The following is a 24,073-nucleotide window of genomic DNA, read 5'->3' as shown; positions in this document are numbered from 1 at the left end:
CGTGATCTGTAAATATCTGAATAGGCAGTTTACAAATATTCTATATGCAATCATCCCAATGAGTTGTAATTGCTCTCCAGATCCTTGGACTTAATTTCATTTCTGTACCATAGTAAGGGTGAAAAATTGACTTGATTTATTTTCCTATTTAACTTAGCCTTCCCAAAATGTTGTAAACAATTATGACCTTTCTCTAACTCCTTTCCCTCATCACCTTTTCTGTGGAACTAGAATACAATCTCCTTAAAGATGTTTCCAATTTTTAATTATCCACAGACCCACTCTCAACAAAAGTATGATATTCCAGTTACTTAATTATATCCACATATAATTAATCCACATATAACAAATACAAGCTGTCTTAATTCACTAGGAGATTTTGGGTAGAATCAGGAGAGAAAATATTTTTGGTTATGAAATAATGGAAGACAGGGAAGCATAATTTGTCAATGGGATGAAATCAGGGCTACCATGAGTGGACACCTTTGTAAGAATTAGAAACAGACCCCTCTCTGAGGGGCGCTGTGGAACTTGGCCCCTTCCTGTACCCTCTACCCAATGAACAACTTATCCTGGGAGAAATGGTAATGGACTCTCCCCCCAAATGAACACATTTCAAAATAAATAACAATTAGAATTTACATCTGCTTTCAATAAGTATTTATCAGTGCTTATTACAAGAGAGATAGTGTTCTAGGCTCTGGGATTGTGAATACAGCACATGTGAATAAAGCAAAATCTTTTAATTCGTGATATGCATGTGTTCTTAAGAGAGATGGAAAATAAACAAATAAATATAACATGGTAGTTCTCATCCATGCAATAAAGAGGAATGAGGTATAGGGCAGAAAAAGAGAAAACAGACAGTCTAGGGATTTGAGTGTGCTATTTATTATCAAATTGTCAGGGAAGTATCTTTGAGAAAGTACCATTAGGTTAGAGACCAGGCAATTTAGGGAGTGTCCAGGTTGGGGGTCTCTGCAGGCCAGGTAAAGGAAGCAAACTGTGAGGACACTGAACTGGGAGCTCTGTGTTTGTGGGAAGAATTGCAAGGAGGCTGTGAGGCAGGAGCAAAATGGCAAAGATGGTAGGAAACAGGACAGAGAGGTCACTGGAGCTAAGTTGAAGAGACAATAGTGGTTAGAGCATTGGGTTAAGTTCTGAGTGAGAAGAAAACCTATTGGAGAATATTGAAAAGAGGAATTCTGTGATATAATATGGCCATTGAAAGAATCATAGAGGGGAATGGACTAATGGGGCATGAGGGCAGCAGGAAGGACAAAGTGGAGACCACACAGAGATCCTGGGAGGAATGTCAGTATTTTAAGGGAGCAATACTGGTGGAGGTGCTTGGAGAGACTACATTGCTTTCTCTCATCCATGAAGCCTCTTCAGATCAGACCAGTGATATGCTGGAGCTGGTTTGTACAGCTAGCTCCAGAGACAATTCTTAATTTTTCAGGAATGTTACAAGTCTACTGTTAAACACAGCCATTATGAAAAAAATTATATAAACTTAAGTTTAAAATATTATATTAGAAAGACAATAAATATTAAAAATGCATCACATCCTAATTATGTCTCTCATTTACTGTCACCTATATCTTTAGGTTTTTTTTTTTTTAATCTATTGTATCCGTATGGTAAAAGTACCATATGCTGGTGTACTACTTGCACATCTCTTCCCGACTCTGTACAGAGTGACATCATGTCAGTAAATTAAAATTATCCATGGCGATAAGGAAAATGTGGTAATTTATATACAATGGAATATTAGTTAGCTTAAAAAAAGAAGGAAGTTCTGCTATTTGCAACAATATGGATGAACCTGGAAAGCATTATGCTACATGAAATAAGGCAGCCATAGAAGGACAAATATTGTATTATACCACTTACAGGAAGAATCTAAATAGCCATACTCATAAAACAGAAAGTAAGTAGTGATTTCCCGGGTCTGAGGGGAGAGAAAAACAGAAAGGTATTTGTCAAAGGGTACAAAGGTTCAGTTATATAAGATTAATAAGCCCTAGAGATCTACTATCAGCATAGAGCCATAGTTAACAATATTGTAGTGTATACCTACAAATTTGCTAAAAGGATAGAACTTACGTTAAGCCTTCTTATTACACAAATAATGATAATAATAATAACTATAAAGGATAGAAGAGAAATTTTGCAGGTGGTGGATATGTTTATGGTGTAGATTCTGGTCTTGATTTCATGGGTGTATATTTATCTCCAAACTTGTCAAGTTGTATGTATTAAAATTATAGTTTTTGAGATCCCTGGGTGGCTCAGCAGTTTAGCACCTGCCTTTGGCCCAGGGCGTGATCCTGGAGTCCCGGGATCAAGTCCCGCATCCGGCTCCCTGCATGGGGACTGTTTCTCCCTCTGCCTGTGTCTCTGCCTCTCTCTCTCTGCGTGTGTCTCTCATGAATAAATAAATTAAATCTTTAAAAAAAATAAGAAATAAAATTATAGTTTTTTTTTATGTGCCAATAAAGTGCTTTTAAGAACTGTCCATGATGGGTGTATTTACCCCATGTAAACACTAAATATCAAAGATTGATTTATTGTTTTGCTGATTGTTTAAACTCAAAGTGATGGAGAAATGTTAATAATGCACATTTATTTTTTTTTGTTTTGTTTTATTTATGATAGTCACAGAGAGAGAGAGAGAGAAAGAGAGAGAGAGAGGCAGAGACACAGGCAGAGGGAGAAGCAGGCTCCATGCACCGGGAGCCCGACGTGGGATTCGATCCCAGGTCTCCAGGATCACGCCCTGGGCCAAAGGCAGGCGCCAAACTGCTGCGCCACCCAGGGATCCCAATAATGCACATTTAATTTAAAAATGTGCCATGTCAAGTGCTGAAGTTAAATGAAATTTCAGTTTAATGAATATAATTTTTTCAAGAGTAACAAATACTCTTGATTTACTCACCAGTAAATCACAAATTTAATTACAATATTTTGGGGGAAAATTAGTGGATTCGGTGCAGTTCCATATGTAAAATCATCGTTAAGTTTCAACTTTAGGTTGGCTACAGATATGAGTTTGGGGAAATTTTTCTTCAAAAATCTATTGGTTATTTGTGTGGAAGTTATAAAAACTAGTAGTGTTTATTTATTTCATTATTATTTGTATATTTTTTGCTACACATTCTTAATTTATAATAAATGTGTGTACATATACACACATTATTTTTGTGAGCTGATTGTACCAATCAATCTCTGGATAAGGCTCCCCTATGTTGGCATTTGGAGTTTGAAAATTAAGCACACAAAGTATACATGATCATCAAAATTCAGAAAAATCTCAAAATGTGGGGCAAATCTTCACTTAATGGTAAGCAGCAAGCACCCAAAGAATGACACTGAGAAAAGCGTCCTCCTCAGCCAAATACAACCCACTGTAAGCGCAAATATAAGCTTCACTCACCTCTTCTACATAAATTAAGCACAATACCACATGCTTTTTAAATGGAAATACTTCTCAGTGTAAACCATAAAACATATTCACATAGCACCATCACATGATAGTTTTTTCACATGCTTTGTTCACCAAGAAACCAGCCATAGATATCGCCTATCAAATTGTTACCATTTTGATCTTCTGCGACATTTTGTCACACAGAATGAGAACATGTTTAAAGGGTTACATTAATTTCATGATAAATCAGACTGCATTTTGTCTTGATTCAATACGGAATGAAGTAAATGTACTAATTCACCTTTTCACTGACCCCTTCTATACTATATTTCAAAGAATTTCCCAGTGGATGGAAGCAATTCTCTCCCAATCCACTAAGACCTTTTTCTTTTTAAAATATACCCTTGATATACCATGGGATGAAACCAATGGTATACCTTTCTAATGATGACATTTAAAATATCTGACATTTGGCAAATTAGACCTCCTCTCTATCTTGAAACAAAATATAACAATCCATTAGCAAAGTCAAAAACAGATTATTAATACTCATGATTGCACCCACTTAAGTTGCCTACTTAAGTTGCCCACTTAAGACTTAGTTAAAGAGAAACAACGATTTATGATCCATTACTGTGAACCACAAATCATGGTTGCCAACTTTAGTGGTTGGGGAAAAAACAATGATAGCAATAATCAAAAGCAGATAATCCAAATTGTATCCACTTGACATTAAAAATTGTATTTCTTTCTGCCCCTATTTTTGGCAGTGCTGTGTGTGTTTTGTACCTTTCCCCAACATCTCCCAAAATCTGGACTCTTTATGTCAGGAGGAATGACCTTTCCCAGATGCCAGACTTTCAGGATTAATACTTGGACAGTACCTGGTAATCATCCCTGATACACTAGGATGGGGTCACCCTACTCTAGGTAAAGATCCAAAAGGAAGTTAAAATACAGATCATATAAAAGAAAGGGGGAGACTAGGATACAGTGGCTGTAAAGTCATGACAGTAAGTGAGATCACCCAATATTTGTGAACAGGGTAGAAAAATGGTAAAGGAATAAATAAAATATATATACAGAGCAAGCTGAGAAAAAGAAGCTAATTTAATAAATTAAAGTTAGAGAGGTAAGAAAGGAACCAGGGAACAGATAAGTAAAATTTTAGTTAAGTTCTATCTTGTGAATGGCAACTTAAAGGTTATTCTGTGAGCTGTATCTTTGGTTGGCGTAATGATCTGTTTGAAATCTTAGATGCAGTTTCTAAGAAATTTTCATTTTGAAAGCTCACTTACATTGAAAAATATACTTAAGAATATTGATACAAATACTTTTGTTTAAAAAAATCCATATATCATACATTTTTTTGAGTAGTGTTGAAATTACATTTCCTCTGTTTGCCCTGTTCCATGTGTGTATTTTAAAACTGTATGTGAAAAAATTCATTCAGAGTGGTGGTAGAAAGATAGAATAATTACCATAAGTGACTCATTCCAGCAGTGGAAAGTGGAAAAATAAATTTAAACACCAATTATGTACTTTGTAAAGTGAAACAGCTCCTTCGTATATAGACTGGCTAACTGGGGATTTAGACAATGTTTACAAATTACTGGGTGTACTACCATAACTCTTACAAATTCCACTTTCCTGGAAAAGGAGATCGTACTTAAAGTCACATAATAAGGCCATTGGAGAAATGTAGAAACTATCATAGATGCTCTGTATAATAATATCAAAGCCATGTATTTTGGCATTTACCTTTTTCTCTCATTTCAGGAGATGATTAAAGACTGAAAATGGGTTATTAAAACATCATAATTTTTTTCATAGATACCCACAAACACTTAAAAATAGTCAAAACTGCTCTCCAGAATTTTTAGACACTTACAGTTGTTTTTTAAGCTCATAATGAAAAGTCATCTAAAATAAACAGAATCATCCCTTATACATTGGAAACATTTCCAAAAACCTCATCTTTCTCTACCACAATTATAGGCATGAAAAATCCCTGCAAGTGATGAAAACCGAGGAAGGCCAGGGACTGCAATTCGTAGGTGAGATTCTCAGGTCTTCACCGCCTCATTATTAACTAACCCACAGCCTCAGCCCACAGAACTTACCTTTTTTTTTTTTTTAATTGCAAATTGCCCTATTTATTTACCTTGCTAGACTGTAAGCTCACATGGCAGGATCTGGTGTGTCATTCATTCACTGATTATCCCAAGAGGTACCTGTAGGGTTTCAATAATTATTGTTGTGTAAATGATACCAGATAAAACAAACAAACAGTGTAGTATGAATGGTGGTCTGGCTTAGGTCCCTCCTGACTGAAAGTCCCGAGCAGTGGGTTTTGGGGGATACAGCAGGAGAGTCATCCTACTTTCTGAACACCAGGCTTCCAAAGGGAGCCACTGCTGCCAAGGTCCTTGCCAGCGTCTCCCTGTGCCTAGCAGCTCTTTACAAGGTGTCCTCAAGGAGTTGTCAGAGCCTATGAGCTCCCTTCTGACCTTTATTCACTCCATCCACTCCACCCAAGAACTCCTTCCCTCTTCTGACCTCTTGGCTTTCCACACATTTTCCACACATGTAATGTATGAAATTTTCCCAGCCTCCATCACCAACAAAACTCCTTTCTTTCCTCAGCACTAGAAAAAAAAAAACAAAACAAAACATCTAGACTTGGAGGCCAGAGAATTTGAAGAGACTTGAAACTCTGACTACAAAGGGTGGCATTTCCAACATATTATGTCAAAGAAAATTTTAGGGGAAGTGAGGGGTTAGGACCACCTGGGTCCCCAATCATTGTCAATCATCTCGTTTCTTCGGAATAAGGAACACTGAGTTACAATTAGTCAAAATCAGATGACAATATCAAACTGTTTATAAGCTGGATTCTGCTTTTACAGTAGTCTCTCATGTCATTCTAGTCACAATTTCCTATACGTCCTCCTTTCTCATACTGCATAAAATTGCAAGCCCCCATTCTTCTCTCCTGCTTCCTTAACATCATCTAAGGTATTTTTTGTCAGATATGTATTTTATGCATTTATCTTGTTTATTATCTCCCCTATTCCAACTCTATGAAGCTTCTGCTGCTGCTTTCTTACTCAGGATCTAGAACAGCACCTGACACATGGCAAATGTTCAGTAATTGTGTATTGACTGAAATAATAAATAATGTAATTGACAATTGCCTTCTCCATGTATAAGCTATTGCGATATATCTCTTCATCCACACTGTGATGTAATGATTTACAGCATTGAACTATGATTGACAGGCTAACTCTCACTTCCTTACTTCCACAGCACTTGCTCACGGATATTGTCCAGCAATTCACATCCCTTGAATTCTTCCTTCATCTCCAAACTAATAGTCCAGTATATTCTTTCTTCCTTCCTTGTTCAGCTTGGCCCCTCACAATTCTTCGTGTCCAATTTCCACTCCCTAGTTCACTAAACCCTGATAATCTAGACTTTCTATCACACATGTTCTGTAGTTTTCCAAACCTACATCATTGAATCTATCCTGAACCCCTAAGAAAAGTCACCATGGGAGAAAATATGACTGTGTGAATGCTCTTACAATATTGTGGCTTTGAATTTCAGCTGAGACATCAATGCTGCTTAGCAGATTTGTTCCTGATGTTCTCCTGTTCTCTACTCTTCTACATGGACAATTACAAATATTTACACATCAAACCTCCCACTTTTCCCTGATCTCTTCACTTTTCCTTAAGGAAATGCCTAATCTCATATCTGGAAGGGAAAAGGGAAGCTATTAGATATGGATTTTTTTTATTTTCACCTACCCTCACAAAGTTCTTTCTCTGTACACCCTTGCTTTACATTCCCACATGGGGTAGACTGGTTGTCTTCTCAGTTACTGACCAAATAACCCATGTAACAGGTTGAGTCTCAAGGGGCTTGTGCAAAGACAGTAGTTTCTACTTCACATAGCCCTGAATAGAGAGGATGCTAATTTAATTGTTGACATATAATGCCATTATGACATGTTTTATAATTAGAGAAAATTCTAATATTCTCTATATCTGAAGCATCATCTTCAAAAAAACCAATGTGATAAACAATGATATCCAAATTTGTCATTTTAATTTAACAAATTATTCTAAGACCAAAAACTATATTCTTATCCTTTGCTCCACTTTGAAAATTTGATCCCAAAATAATAATTAGAGAACTAGATAGAGTCAGGTAATAGGTACACATATATAAATTACATCAGAAAACTGTAACTAACCTAAATATTTCTCCACAGAAGGATTAAATAAATTATAATAAATTTATATAATAAGGTTTTTATACAATGATTAGGTGATATATTAAAAGATTTTTAATGACATGAAAATGATCACAATGTAATGTTCCTTTGAAAAATAACTTATATAAAACTACATGTAGAATTTAACAGTGTTTTAAGTATATATACTCAAGAGAAATACTCCAAAATATTAAGTAAGTTTATCTCTTAGTGATGAGATTATAGAGAATTTTCATTTTATTCTTTATGTACAATAGTATTTCAACAAAAATAATAAGTGGTATATTTTTAAAGTGTATTATGAGGCATACATGTTTTGACTTTCCATTTTGGAAGATATATACATATATATTTACACATATATGTGTGTTTGTGTGTATAATCTATATCAATAGGTATTAAGAGCACTTTGGCTTGTTAATACCAATTAACAAATTGGTATTAACAAATTGTATATCATCTAAAAGTATGAGAAAAAAATAAGGATATTTTAAAGAAACTAAAAATGGATTAAGAAAGCTGACAGGGAGTTCAATATTCTGGCATCAAGGCTGCTTATTTTCATAAAATGCAATTTTTAAATTCTCACTTTCCTCTGTTCACATAAACTGATAAATCTCATTCAGTCCTGCCTGCATTGGTTTGATGATCAAAACAGGCATTCCCTCTTCCTCATGAAGGGGCTTTTTAAGCAGACCTAGCACAAAAGCTTTTCCTCTTAATCTCCCCATTTTGACATAAGTGAATAATAACCATCCTTCCACCCCAAACCAGCTCTCATTCAAATGGGTATTAAAATCTCTTTTGGAAATATATTAATGCTCTGGCTCTAAGATATCTTAGGGAAAGTGCTGTAGTGTAAAGTCTGAAAAATCAGAAATCCACCTCTGTTTTGCATGTGGGAGGCAGATGAGACAATCATTTATTGTGGAGAAAAAAGGTATGCTCTATTGGGCTGTTACAAAAGCTGTAATTTTATTTTGAAGTTCTCAAGTTTTGTTCTCCTGGTTTATGGTTTTTATGCTAAAATTATGGCTTTGTAATGGGTTGTGAGGCATACTTTATGCACTATCATAATTATAAGCTATTACAGTTCGTTCTTTGTATCAGGATGGTTTTATGGACATTTAAATGAAGTTTCTGACAATGACGCTCCGGCTCTAATAGTACTACATTATGGCTACACCTGGTGGTATGCAGTCTCTCGGTTTTTCTATTATAAACCATTGTGGGGAGGAGGGTGGGATTTAAAATCTCAGCTGCTTGCTTCATACTGCGCTCCAGCAGGACAAGTAGATTTATCAATCCATTTGTATTTAAATAACTTATATGCTTTTTGCCTCACCAAACTACAAAACCATCAAAGAGAAAAATCACTCTGGTGGGTTCAAGTTCTTTTTGCCAAGGAAGACACCTGAAAGTTTGAAAACATAAAGCAGTGTGAGTCACTCATCCTTCTCCTTTGACATGGAAGAGCAGCCTCGACATCTTGTTGCTTACTTTCTCTAATATGTTTACATTTTGGAAATGATCTGTTAGCATGTGCCAGGGCCGTTTTTCACATTATATTATATATATATATATATATATATATATATATATATATATATATATTTCTGATATTTATTATGCTTCTGGTATCTTATTTCTTATTTAAAGGCTGTTGAAGATAAGCACCTTATTCACAATCTTCTACAGTTCAGCATTCTATGAGAATATATTTTTCCCGCTGCAGTGTTGGCTGAGTAGACTCTCAGATAAAGTGTAATTAATAATTTTAAACATCCTATATGGCAGTAGAGCCTTATTTTGGATGATAAAGTAGCCAAGGTTTCAATAGCATTGTAAAGGAATTCCATTGAAGTTGACTTAGAATTGCATAACAATATGAAAATGAAATTAAGTACTGACTGCCAAGTTTCCACTTCAAATGACCTTCAAAAAAAAAAGAAGAAAATCCAATTGAGGAAAAAAAAAATGCACTAACACATTATGTGCCCCTACAAAGCAAAAATACGAGAAGAAGCACTTACTTAGGGCTCCTGTAGCCCCTTAATTTAGACCCTATTATGCATAGGAATTAGAGCCCATATGGTCTTCTATCAAACCGTTCCACACCACTGGGAAAGTATTTATTTCATCAATGTGAGCTAAGTATTTTTAAATCATTACTGAGAAAATGCAGCCTTCTAAAAAAGCATAATGTATTCTTTAAAAAGAAGTCAACAGTATCATAAAAACATCTCGTCCATATTTGGTTGTAGAATCTGTTTGGCTTCCCATCTAAAGGACTCCCAGTTCTTGCATATTTTAACACATACATAAAGCTGTAAATAGGGGGGTTGCAGTCTGTTTTCACTCAATGCTTTAGAATTCACTAATGAAGAGGAGAATGAGGAACTACAAATATATAAGCAGCCCTCAGTGGATGAAGAAATGAATCCTACCAGATTGATAATTGCCCAGTAAGACTCAAATCACAGACACCTGACCTAACTCTCTCTTGCAACACAGGAAGTACGAGTGATGTAAGCTTTTTTTTCCCAGGGAATTATTGCATTGTAATTATCCACATCATAAAAATGAATCAGTTGCAAAATTTTGGACATTGAAACAATCATTTTACTGATTTCATGCTAGAGGAAGTATCTGGTTAATTGCTTGTCCATAAGCGTTGCATTGGTGGTTGAGGCTATATTCATATTAAAGCTCTCTTTTGCTGTTTACATAGTCCAAGTGAATCTCAAGAAAATTTCCTATGTATACCTCTAAAAGAACACTCAGCACTTTCAACCAATTAGGCACAGTATTTCTGGGCAGTTATTCTTGTTGATTATGTTGGTTCATGTGTGAAAAGTGAAGGATAAGACCTGTGAATCGAATTGTGCTATTCTAACCTCTACTTGAGTTTACACATCACAGAAACTGTCAGGCTGATACTGAGAAAGGAAGGGCAATTTCTTTGCATAGAGTTGCTTGGGTAAGCTTAGAAAGCATACCCAGAGTACAAACAACACTAGTCAAAAAAACAGAAAAGTCTAAAAATATCAAGAGTAAAATCATTCCACTATCTACCACCAGAAATATTTATAAAGGCTGGTCCATTGTTTCCCTATGCATTAACTTTGAATATGCTTCCAGAATTATATAATATTAGGAAATATGCACTGCCAAATAGTGTTTCCCAGCTTCTCTGATAGGAACCAACTGGGGAGCTTATTAAAACAAATAAACAAAAAGCAAATTTCAGGGTCACTCACTTGGAGATTCTCAGACTCTGTGTATCTATTGTGTTTTAATAAGCTCCCCCTTCCCCATGCCCCATGATTCTTACCATCTGAGAAGTTTGAGCAAAGTTATTCAAAGCTACTGATGAGGAAAATGAAGGCTAATAGCTTTCAATATCTGTAAAGCACAATGAAAATTTAAATGATTAATTTTTTCTTAAAAGTAAGTAGTCATACTAAATTTAATATTAAGATTCTATACTAGACACCTCTATACAGTGATAAAATTCCATTAGCTAATATTTCAACTTCTTTGATGAAAAAAACTGTAGCATTCTCACATTTCAAACTATTTAAAAGAAGGAATGCAATTTATTTTTTTCATTTGAATGAGAAAATCTCCAAATTATTCATTTTAGCAAGTATATATATATATATATATATATATATATGTATATATTTTAAAATATATTACCAAGTAATTGATATTACTTGAAGAAAGTTTAGGCATAATGAAAAAAGGAAAAGTCATTTATAATCATTTTTCCTCAAATTAACTATTAACATTTCCTTAAACATGTTTCTAGACATTTTGTAGTCATAGAATCTTGATTATAATTAGTTTCTCAACAAATCTCGTCAACTTTTTTTCTTCTCATATGATTAGAGCATGGGAAAGGGTATTTTCACTACTAACAGGATAAATCAATGGGAAATAGGGAATTAATACTATTTTGGTGGTCTATCTCTTCTTCACATCATTTTCATACAATGTATGTAAGAACATATACTTTTCATTCTTTAAATCCTGGTTTCAACCACCAGCTAATCTCAGTTTATCTTTACAATGGCTAAAAAGGAATATAAGAGGATCACACTTGCTTTTTAAAATTTATATTTCTGATAATACCCCCCCACAGAGGCTATTGTATGGAATAAAGCAGCCACAAAGTTGGTCATCTCTGCCTTGATCGATGTCTTTCTTCTAATTGGAATAATTATTATCAATGAGGACCCCAGAGAAATCAACAAACCCCTGAACATGTCACTGTGTAAGGCATAAGCACACCAAAGCTCTTCTAGGGTCAGAGATATATTTTAATAAACCAAATTATCAATGGGCCTTCTGAGAAACAGAAATTGCTTGGAAAATAAGCATTTTTCCACCTTTTCAATGAGGAAAGATAACTATCTTTACTAATTTTATTATGAAAAGCCTCTTTTAAAAATTTTATTGACAAAAAGACTGGCAAATATGCTTGTATATATTTATAGTGTACAACATGATGATTTGATATACGTAAACAATGAGGAATGATTACCAAAATCAAGACGATTAACACATCCATCATCTCACATAGTTAACACCGTGGGTGGGGGGTATTATGCGAATGCTTAAGATCTACTCTCAGCAACTTTAAAGTATAAAATATCATATTAACTATTGTCACCATGCTGTACAGAACTTATTCTTCTTATAAATGAAAATGTAAACCTTTGAACTATATCACTCCATTTTTGCCTTCCCTTAGCCCCTAGAAACCACCATTCTATTCTGTTTCTATGAATCAGGAGGGGTATTTTGTGTGTGTTTTGTTTTTGCTTGTGTTGTTTTGCTTGCTTGCGTGTCTTCCAGATTCATCCATGTTGTCATAAGTGGCAAAAAAAAAAAAATTGTCACAAAATATTTTATCCATTCTTTTGCCAAAGGCATTTAGGTTGTTTCCATATCTTGGCTCTTATGAATAATGCTGTAATGAGCATAGATTGCAGATATCTCTTTGAGATATTGATTTCAATTCCTTCAGATAGATATACACCCAGGAGTGGAAGTGCTGGATCGATCATACAGTAGCCTGTTCCATGCCCCTCACCATGTCATGCAGCCCTGAGTTTGTCTGTTGCATTCCTTGCAATAATGCAGAGTAGGAATGGGCCTTTGGAGGAACAAATCAAGGAAGAGGCACCCAGCAATGACTTAAACACTTCATAATTGTGCTAGTCCTGAGTAATCAGTGTTTCTTATCCCAATCAGAAGTTTTATAGGTTATTAAGCTTGGGACACCTTGATTTTTTTAAAGATTTTATTTATCTATTAATAAGACACACACACAGAGAAAAACAGAGAGAGAGAGAGCAGCAGAGACACAGTCAGAGGGAGAAGCAGACTCCCTGCAAGGAGCCTGACGTGGGACTCAATCTCGGGTCCCCAGGATCACACCCTGGGCTGAAGGCTGCACCAAACCATTGAGCCACCTGGGCTGCCCAACACCTTGCTTCTAAAGCAGTTTTTGATTTGTTTGCATATTTGCTTGCTTGTGTATTTGTCACTCAGGAAACGTAATATGTGACTCTCTTAGGTCTTCTACCCTTATTTTTTCATATGTATATTCCTATTACTCCTTCTGATTCTTTTTCTGTCATAAATGGATTTTTTTTCATCACTTGCATCTCTTGCTTAGTGTCAACTCAGTTTTCTATTGCTCTTTTGGTGGAAGGAAGACTTAAAGATCTTCCCTACAACTTTGGACACTATGTGTGCAGCCTGCTGTGAACATTTTAAGAGAAAATGGCAGATCTTTTTTAGCCTTTCTCTGTTCTTTTCATCAACAATATTCCCCCAATACCTTGAATTTTATCAAGTATTCTCTCTGGTAAATGTCTGTAAATTTATGTAAATGCCTATCAAGTTAAGGTGTACAACTTAAGGATGATGAAATCCTTGTAATATCATTGGAATATGAACTATAACAATAGTTTTGGGATGCTCATGTGTTTTGTTGTTGTTGTCGTTGTCGTTGTTGTTGTTGTTGTTGTTGTTGTTGTTTAAGAAGCAATGATCTCTCATGGAGGTGTTTCTGAGCCAAATAAGAATGTTCCAACAGTGACAGTAGATAGGACAACTGTCTGGAGATCCATCTTGCAGATGAGTTACTAAATTCTTATCTTTTAGAGAGGTCCTTGAAGTTTCATGAGCCCACCAGCTATTCCAGAGCCTGCCTGGGAATAGTAGTTCATTTTAGTAGAATGAGCTCTGATGAAGAGAAAAATTTTTCCTATGCTCTTCAAAGATTCTCCTGGTTAGTCTAGGAATTAAATTGACATGAGATAGATTAATAGGAGAAAAATAAATTTAATTTTGTGTATATGGGAACCTGACATACATGAGAGGTTCAAAGACAGGTAAAATGAAGTATATTCGACATCCTGAACTAAAAAATGAGATAGGGGCCTGGGGCTTCAAAGGGTAGGAGGGTAATTCACAATGCAATAAGGATGACATTTGGTAATTAAATGTTTGCCTTGACATATGGATGGGTCAGTCAGATAAAATTTACCCCTGGTAATAAGTCTTTTAGGGAAAGACCTGCAATTTAGATTCTTCTAGGTAGTGAAGGGAGGGGGAAAAATTTCTCCTGAGGCCACAGGGTCTCATTGCCTTCAGCTCAAAATAGTCCCCATGCTAAAGTGACATATTTTAGGGAAACTTGTTCTGAACTCCTTCAGCTCTAAAGATCATTGTGGCTTACATGTCCTTGTTGCTTTATCAACTTCAAATGAGCAAGCAAAATTCAATGCCTGGGGGGAAAGAATTGTACCCCAAACACATGTAAACTAGCACAGACATTAGGGATAACAGGGTTTTCCTGAATCAGAAATAGGCTAATATGCCTATTAGTGACATTAGTTTATAAATAAGAAAATATATCCATAGAATCTAAATGGCCCAAAGTAAAGAAAGCTGTATTTCACACAAGAAGCAAAACAATAAGTAAAATAATTATCTGAAAAGTATGTATACACTGTTTCAAAAAACACAAACCTATTTACATTTAATGATATAATAATTATCATCAATATAGCTTGGGTATTGGGGAACCATAATAAAGGCTTTATTTATTAGCTGGATGAATAATTTTCTTTTCTACTTCTTTTAAAATGTAAAAACATGATCAGAAGAAATATAATTAGAAATCAGAGTGTCCAAATTTTAATGAAGTCTTGAGCAGTTCAGGTTTCTTTCCTACTTAAAAGTATTTTTAAAATGAAAGAGAAGAGAATTCAGAGATGACTTTCCGATATAATTAGCTTTTAACCTGTACTTCTGAAATCTTCTATGGTCTATTGAATATATTATGTAAGTGAATCAAGATAAATAATCTTTTTTCTATAAAAAAGGGGGAGAGGGGCAAAATGCTTAGAAGTCTTGAAATGTGAATTATGCCAATTGGTCCTTAGGGAAATATCTGTCTTAGTTCAAACTGATCTCCTTGGGAAATAGTGAATCTCATTGCTTAATAAGCATAATGGGAACTTTATATAGTACAGAAGCTGTTGTCAAAGAGAATATGGACATGCTACAGATCTTTTAAAGTTACGATTTCTGACAGGAATGAAGACCATGCTGGCTGGAGAAAAAAGTCTCTGTGAAACCACATTCTAATCTCTCTTCTTAAGACATAGCTGAATATTTGAAATCTAAACATTTTAAGTTCTCCCTAAAGAATACTATTCTAATTTTACAAAAATTACACTCTGACAAAGAAATGTAAAAACTAATAGAGATGAAGATGCAAACTCCGCTCTCTAAGGCTGAAAACAGTAACTTTAGTTTTGGAAAATCCTGGAAGTTTCAGGATCTTGCTTCATCAATTGACTCAAAATAGACTCAGGGGATGACTTCTAAAGTCTTGAGTGAATAAAGCAGAAAAACTTTGTAAAATACACTATGATCTGGGGGAAAAAAAAAAAAAAAAGCTTTCCATTTGGACAAAGTAAGAGCTTTAGATACCTTGCTACTATAAATACTAGCCCAAAGGCATGAATTTTGTATCCACTTCATACTCTTCAAATCAAATCTATTTTGACTTGTACAGAAGTTGGAGCAAAGTGCAAAGGCAATAGAAATGTCGTTGTGAGTTTTGTACATTATAATTTTTGCAGAAAGAGGCTTTTCAATTTCTCTTTCTCCACTTATCCTTGCAGAAATTTAAAGGGTATCTTTGGGGGACAAGAGCCAGAATAAGGAGTGCTAGAGACTCAGAGAACTCAATGCCCAGGAACAGAGGCATTTCTGTTCATGTACATGGACTGTATTACTAATTCTCAGAACAGACTCTGACATCAGTCCTGGGTGGCATAGTCAGTTAGGTGACAAGCTCAGGTCCCAATCTCTGGGTGGTGAGCCCCGTGCTGGGCTCTGCACTCAGCCCAGAGTCTGCTTAAGTTTCTCTCTCTCTCTGTCCCTGCCCACCTTCCTGCACTGGCTCACACACTCTTTCTAAAATAAATAAATAACCCTTTAAGGGAAAAAAAAAAAAAAAAAAAAAACAGACCCTGACAACCCATCCACTTTAGGTCTATGTGGTCAATAATTAACACATGCAATTGCCATTGTAAAGTGTTAGTGACACCTGCCGCTTTCAAAGATCTGTCCTGTGCATTATAAAGGTATCACTTAAATACATTTGTTTGCAAGGTATATGACAAACAAATGACATGATATCCCTTTGTTGTTTTTTTTAGATTTTATTTATTTATTTGAGAGTGAGAGAGAGTGCACAAGTGGGGGCAGGGGAGAGGGAGAGGCAGAAGCAGACACCCTGCTAAGCAGGGATCCCAAAGCAGGGCTCAATCCCAGGACCCTGAGCCAAAGGCAGATGCTTAACCACCTAAGCCACCCAGGCACCCAACCTGACATCCATTTGAACCAGTGTTGAGTCAGAAACCTGACCATGAAGCTGAGATCCTGAGTTATCCTGTCTCTCACCATCACATTTATTACCAATGCTAACCCTTGCCATCACCTTTTGAACAATGACACTACTAGCACACCTGGTTCTTGCCTTTTAGTTAATTCTCAGAACGCATTTCCCAAGGAACCACGTTTTTGTATATTTCTTTTATTATTCAGATGTTCATGCTTTAGATACATACTGAAACTCACTTGTACACTTTTAGTTACTTCACTTAATTCTGTGCCTTTTGGGGGTGTCCATGCATGAGTAATAAACGAAAGCAATGGTTTCATAACCATACTGGCCCAATTCCCAAACTCTATGGTTACCAGCTATGTGGCAGTGGGAAAACTGTTTATCATCTCTAAGCATCAGTTTGCTTTTCTAGAAAATAGGTATGATAGCATCTATCTCATAAGGTAAGTAATTGGATGGGTTATAAGATAATAACATATATAAACCATTTAACACGGTGCTTGGCACTTGGAGAGTACTCAATTTATATTAAAAAAAAAAATCTGCTTTTAGTACCTAAGCTACTCTCCAATAGAAAGAAGATGCACTGGGAAATGGTGTTAACTTTTCTACTTCACCACTGAAGTAGACATACAACACCTCAGATGGTTGAAGCTACAACACATTGATGAGAAAGCTACTCTGATGTGACTATGACCACAACTCCTCAATACAGACCCAGACCAGGTCAGGATTAGAAGACAAATGAGCTGAGTCATGCATGTACAGCAACGGATCCTGACTTTATTCACAATTTAGGTATTTTATTCAATATAAGGGTTTTTTGCATTAATTTTAGATTTTTTAAACACTGAATTAAAATATTATGTATCTCAATTACTGATTATTTTGGTGCCTCCTTAAATTGTATCTCCTAGGCTAATGCCTCTCTCACCTCACCTTGGTGCCAATACTGGCTCCCGAGTCTTCCGTCTCCTCTGTCTTCACATTTAGAATGGTGGGAGTCCTCTTTTCTCTCAAGCTGGCTTTCATCAGTGGATTATGATAGCACCCAGGGTCATTGCTGACTCTTCAGATTCACCATCAGCAATAATTAGCAAATTCTCCTGTGCTATGAAGTTGAATGCAATTTTAGCTCAGTTTATGGGCTTGGTATGAGGCAGTATCCCCGCCCATGCCCACATACCTGAACCCTATTGAGTTATGTAGCAGTGAAAAGGGACTCCCACCTAAGTCTCCAGGACATTCATGAGAAAGAAAGGGGGTCACTGATTTTTGACTCCCCAGAACATTGAAGAATTGATCCAATAGCAAGTTACAAATTATTATCCCATATCCTATGAAAAACTGGACTCAGAATGATAGTAAAAGTAATAAAATATCTAAATTCTGTCCTCAGAGAAGATTAGACATTTGGAAGAAAACTTACACAATATTTATATAATGCTTTCAATCCCTTAGCATTGTCATAATTCTGATTACCATCATTTCATGTTATCAGCCCCATTTGATAAGATTTTAAAAAATGAGAGACAGAGAGATTTCTTTATAAAGAATTTCCATAGAAATTCAAATCAAAGCTGTAAAATGCATTTACAGTGAGATTAACTTTTACATCTGTGTTTTTTTAGTCCTTTTCTCAGCCTCTGCAATTATATTGCCTGAGATGCTCTCCAATTTCCAACTTAAGAAGAATAAAGGGAATCATAAGGCTTTCACATGGCATGGGTTACACTACCCAGTCTTACCTGCAGTCCTACCAATCTACTCTTGGTCAAGCCAAAGACGTTCATACTGGTCAACTTATAGGGTAACCTACTGTCCTGGTTTCAGCACCAAAAATCAGGCAACCCAGGGAAACCAGGCGGTTAGTCACCCTTGTCACTAACCAGAAATATCCTCCACATTGCAAATGCACATTGATTTTATTTTCTTACTGTTCTTCCTGACTAATTCACTCTTTTAGTGATTTACACAAAATACAATGGTTTAATTTCAGCATTGATATTCAGAATCATCATTACTCTTGGCAAATACTTTGGACTTAGGAGAAGTGATGGGCCTTTGAAATACCAAAGACAATGGGAGAGGTGTGAAAAGTAACTTGTACTTCACTTGTCAGAAAACAATCAATAAATTAATGATGCAAAAAGTTAAAGACACTCTAAATATACATCGTGAAATTCTAATTATAAAACAATCTGCTTAAAACATACATTAGATCAGTTAATGTTGCAGGCTCTCTCCTCATTGCCTGTCTTGCAGGTTAAAACTCACACTCATTTATTCATTCATTTCACATTCATTGACCATCTCTTCTGTGCAATGAACTGTACAGTTGTTGAGACTATAAAGACAAGACAGTTCAGGTTTATGGCTCAGAAAGGGGGACTAATATAAATGAATTTGTGAAATACCGATGAAGAGGTGCCATAGCCAAAGTCTGTATAGCTGGAAAAAACAAAAATGCAAGGGAAAAGTTGATTTCCAGGAATGTCTGTCCCAAATTGGCCAATACTTTCTGAATTTCAAAGTCTTTTCTAACACTGTGCCTATGAAGTACTCCCTCTGTTTCTGTACATCTCAAAATTTTACATATCCTTCATAGCCAAATGGAAAAGTTCAGGAGGCATATCCCAATCTTCAGTCAAGATTTACTATCCATTTATCTAAAATTCCACAACAATTAAAATTTATTTTAGTATAACATAGTTATGAATGTTTTTATGTTTGGGTTTATATATATTTATGTATATATATTATTTTATTTATTAGAGAGAGAGAAAGAGAGAGGGAGAGAGCATGTGATTAGGGAGAGGCAGAGAGTGTGAGAGAGAGAGAATCTTAAGCACTCAGGCACCTCTTGTTATATATTTTTTAGAAAGATAGTTACCTTACACTACATACAAAATACATTATAAACATTTTAGAGTACTAACTATGTAAAAATCAGAAAAAAATAGGCAATATTTCTTAATATGGAGACTTTTTGAAGCACTACAGCCATGAAAAAAGGTCATGAAGACAAAATATCAGTTAGAATATCAGTTGCAAGGAAACCTGGGTGGCTCAGTGGATGAGCATCTGCCTTTGGCTCAGGGTGTGATCCTGGGGTCCTGCGATTGAGTCCTACATCAAGCTTCCCATGGGAAGCCTGCTCCTCCCCCTGCCTATGTCTTTGCCTCTCTCTGTGTCTCTGAAAAGAGATAGACTCACTTTCTCTTGTTCCTGTGACAAAAGTCCAACAAGAGAAACAATAGCATCTGTTGCTATCAGCTGTCACCATAGCATAACTAACATGGCCACTCCTGCCTCATCACAAGAATGGTACAGAAGCATGAGTGGGAAGCAGTTTCCAAAAAGAAGAGAAAGAGTAACTATTTTCACCATAAAAAGATAGGTTGAATTACATAAAAATATAAAACTTTCATAATCAGAAAAAGAAGCCAAATAAAATTAAAGGCATAGCAAAACTTTCATAATTAGAAAAAAATGTTAAATAAAATTAAAGGCATAGTAGACTAGAGAAAATATCAGAAAGAATTATGGGAAGATAATTTCCTTCCTTAATGCATAAATGCAAAAGATAAATATAGATACCCCATTCAAAATGGGCAAGGATGGTGGAAAGGGAGGTGGGCGGGGGGTGAGGTGACTGTGTGATGAGCACTGAGGGGGGCACTTGATGGGATGAGCACTGGATGTTATGCTATATGTTGGCAAATTGAACTCCAAAAAAAAATTTTTTTAAATAAAAATAAAAATAAATAAAATAAAAATAAATTTAAGAATGGGCAAGGATAAGAATGGGCAAAAGAACAAACACAATGAAATACAACAGGACATTTCAAGAAAATGTTCAGCTTCATTAATAGTCAATGAAATGTGAATGTAAATAACCATCAATTGCAAAGGTTTTGCCTAGGGAATTGATTTCTTTTTATTTACAATGCCTAAAAATTCAGAGAAATGTGCACTTTTATGTACTCATGGTAGGCATGTAAATTGATGCAATCTTTCTTGAGGATGATTGAGTAATATACATCAAAATCTTTAAAATTAAAATCGATGCAATCTTTCTTGAGGATGATTGGGTAATATACATCAAAATCTTTAAAATTAACATATTACTAAACCATGAATTTCATATAAAAGAATTGAAGAAATAGATAAAGGAGGAAATATTATTATTATTTTTTTAAGATTTTATTTACTTATTCATAGAGACACAGAGAGAGAGAGAGGCAGAGATACAGGCAGAGGGAGAAGCAGGCTCCATACAAGGAGCCCGACGTGGGACTCGATCTTGGGTCTCCAGGATCAGGGACTCGATCCCGGGTCTCCAGGATCACACCCTAGGCTGCAGGCAGCGCTATAAACCGCTGTGCCACCAGGGCTGCCCGGAAGGAAATATTTTTCCACAAGGATATACTTACTGAAACATTTATCTTTGATAGTAAAGAATTGGAAATAAAGATGTCTAACAATAGAGCTTTCTAAATAAACTTTTGTTTTTGAGATGGAACATTATGCATCACTAAAATTATATTTAATCAATATTAAATAACACTAAGAGAAAAAGCACAAAATACATTTTATATGCAATATGGTTCTACTATAGATCCACATACTACACATACACACACACAAAAAAAAACATTAAAAGAAAATACAACTAAATTTTGATATTGTTAACTCTGAGTGGTGGAGATTTAAATTATAGTTTTTTCTCCTTTTCTGTATATTCTAAATTTTTAATAATGCAATTAAGCTGCTTTCTTTTAAATTAGAAAAAATAAAGAAACTTCAAATTTTGAAATTAAAAAAATTAAAATTAGGGATCCCTGCGTGGCGCAGTGGTTTGGCGCCTGCCTTTGGCCCAGGGCGTGATCCTGGAGACCCGGGATCGAATCCCACGTAGGGCTCCCGGTGCATGGAGCCTGCTTCTCCCTCTGCCTGTGTCTCTGCCTCTCTCTCCCTCTCTCTGTGTGACTATCATAAATAAATAAAAAATTTTAAAAAAATAATAATAAAAAAATAAAAATTTAAAAAAATAAAATTAAAAAATGACTAATTTTTAAGTCAATGAAGAAAAATGCATTACTTTAAAAAAATCTATAAAGTAACAAAAATGCAAAAACGTCTTTTAAAATGTGTGAAATACAGCCAAAGCTGTGTGAAGATATAAATATGCAAAACCAAATGCTTTAATAAATAAAAAATACAGATACACTTATAAATTTTCAACAGTTAAAATGAAAGAAAGTAAAATTTAAGTGTAAGAAGAGATACACAAATGTCACACCAGTAATATTCTTCAATTTTTCAAAAAGGGCTAACAAATTGATTTCTTGGCATAATCCTAAGAGAGGGGTTACTGCTGCCTTATACTAGGTATTTTTCATGATTTTGCCCGACAAAATAGTATGAAAATCAATATACTTGACATGCAGGCTCATATTTTAAAAACTGGTAAGCTCAAAAGAACACTGATATAATTATATCATGGCTTATGCCTTTAATTCAAGTATGGCCAATGCAAAGTGAAACAGGGATGGTGGATATTTAGAGATGAACACATTATGAGAAAACTCAACAAAAAACATAAAATTAAGTATTTAATTATAGTCCAGGAAGGCTAGTGGATGTAGATACACACAGAAAAATACAATCAATTGCAATTACACCTGTTAATTATTCCGCAGTGAGGTTGGGGAATAATACATAATCACTAATAACCAAAAATACATATCATAAAATATAAAACTCAACTGTCGAATAAAACCCTCTAAAATACATAGGAAAATATATTAATGTGTAACCTGTTTCTGAAAACTATAAAATAAAACTAATATATGTAAATATCTTGATATAAATGCCCATGTTCTTAGAAAGATGGGTGGTTTTTTATACTTCCAAAAAATAATTTGTCGATTTAATGATATTCTCAAAAGAATTTCAACAAATAAATAGGCAAAAATTTTTAAGAAAATCTTATATAAGAGATATTTATACAAGAGATATATAAGTAATCTAGGAAGGCATGTCCATTTGCCCTGAAAGCATTAAAACTAGTATTCACACAGTATAATGCTGGAGTGTACATAGGCAGAAAGGTCAACATAACAGAATAGTCAGGAACCTAAATTATGTACTAACTCAGTATGTGACGAAGGTGGTAAAACACATCAGTAGGTAATTATATATATCACTAGGTAATTATATATATATAGCATAATTATATTAGCTTTCCCCTAATAGTACACGCTAGAATAAATTTCAAAAGAACGAAATAACTAATTATAAAAAAGTAAAAATCTTCTTTGAAATCCTAAGAGTAATTATGTATGTGAATATTTATCAATTTGGTGGATAGAGGAGAAACTTCTAATCATAAATTTTCCAACAGTTCCACTGGGTTAGATTCCGTTACTGTAACAAATGACTTCCTCCGAACAGAACAGAAGCTTTAAATAATCAAAACCCCTAATCAAAGGGGCTTTCTTGCTAATGGCCATAGTGAGCTTGTTATAGGCTCTGCTCTCAAGTCATCCCTCTGGATCCCAGGCCACGGGAGCGACTGTTACCTATATTGTCCCAGTCACTGAGAGGGAAATGAAAAAAAGCTCTGAAAGTTGTCCTGGTGGCAGTTAAGCCCTCTGTCCAGGAAGTGACATAGGTAACTTTTGCTCACAATTCAATGGCCAGAACTAGTCACCTAGCCCCATCCAGCCCCAAGTTAGGCTTATAATTTCTTCATAACATTCAGAGGGAAAGAACCAGAAATATTAGTAACTGCTACAGATGTTTCATGTTTCAAGGAGAAAAAAATCAATATATTTGACATTATAAAAATTTAAACATTTCTCTGCCTAAAAATCTAATCAGCATTAAAAGCTGAATAATAAATAAAAAACAATATTTGCAATAAAAATGTCAAAGGCCTTAAATCCTTATGACTAAGAGAGTAACTTACATCAATAACAAAAAACAATTATGTCTCAAAATATAAAAAGGGCACAGAACAGGAACAAGTTATTTAAAATTACAGACCTACAAATAGGTAGTAAATAAGTCTTAAAAATTAAATTCATCCATATTCAAAGACATGCATATTAAAGCAATAATAAATACTTTCTGCTACAAACTAAATTTAAAACCATACAGATTGTCTTTCATGAATAAATAAATAAAACTTATACAGATTGTCTTTCATGAATAAATAAATAAAACTTTTTTAAAAATATAGTTAAAAAAATAAAATAAATAAAATAAATAAAACCATACAGATTTTTGGGAAGTGGCAGTTCAGTTGGACATTTCTACACAGTGGATACAAAGTACTTACACAAGTCAGCTTTCTCTTCTGCATGGCATGGCGGTTTAGCATCACTAAACAAAAGTTTACATGGTTTATAAC

The 24,073-nt window shown here is 34.9% G+C and overlaps 1 protein-coding gene across 2 annotated transcripts in view; it reads left to right on the top strand.

Moving 5' to 3' along the window:
- GRIK1 (glutamate ionotropic receptor kainate type subunit 1) overlaps positions 1–24,073 on the top strand; it is a 176,876-nt gene that overhangs the window by 5,432 nt on the left and 147,371 nt on the right. For both annotated transcript variants that reach the window (XM_038581313.1, XM_038581312.1), the window contains exon 2: positions 5,429–5,487. In XM_038581313.1, the coding sequence (XP_038437241.1) occupies positions 5,451–5,487 (37 nt within the window). In that variant the 5' untranslated portion in view covers positions 5,429–5,450. The remainder of the gene's footprint in view (positions 1–5,428; positions 5,488–24,073) is intronic.

The sequence above is a fragment of the Canis lupus genome, chromosome 31, assembly GCF_011100685.1.
Source record: "Canis lupus familiaris isolate Mischka breed German Shepherd chromosome 31, alternate assembly UU_Cfam_GSD_1.0, whole genome shotgun sequence".
NCBI lineage: Eukaryota > Metazoa > Chordata > Mammalia > Carnivora > Canidae > Canis > Canis lupus.
This window is presented reverse-complemented; position numbering and strand designations above follow the sequence as displayed.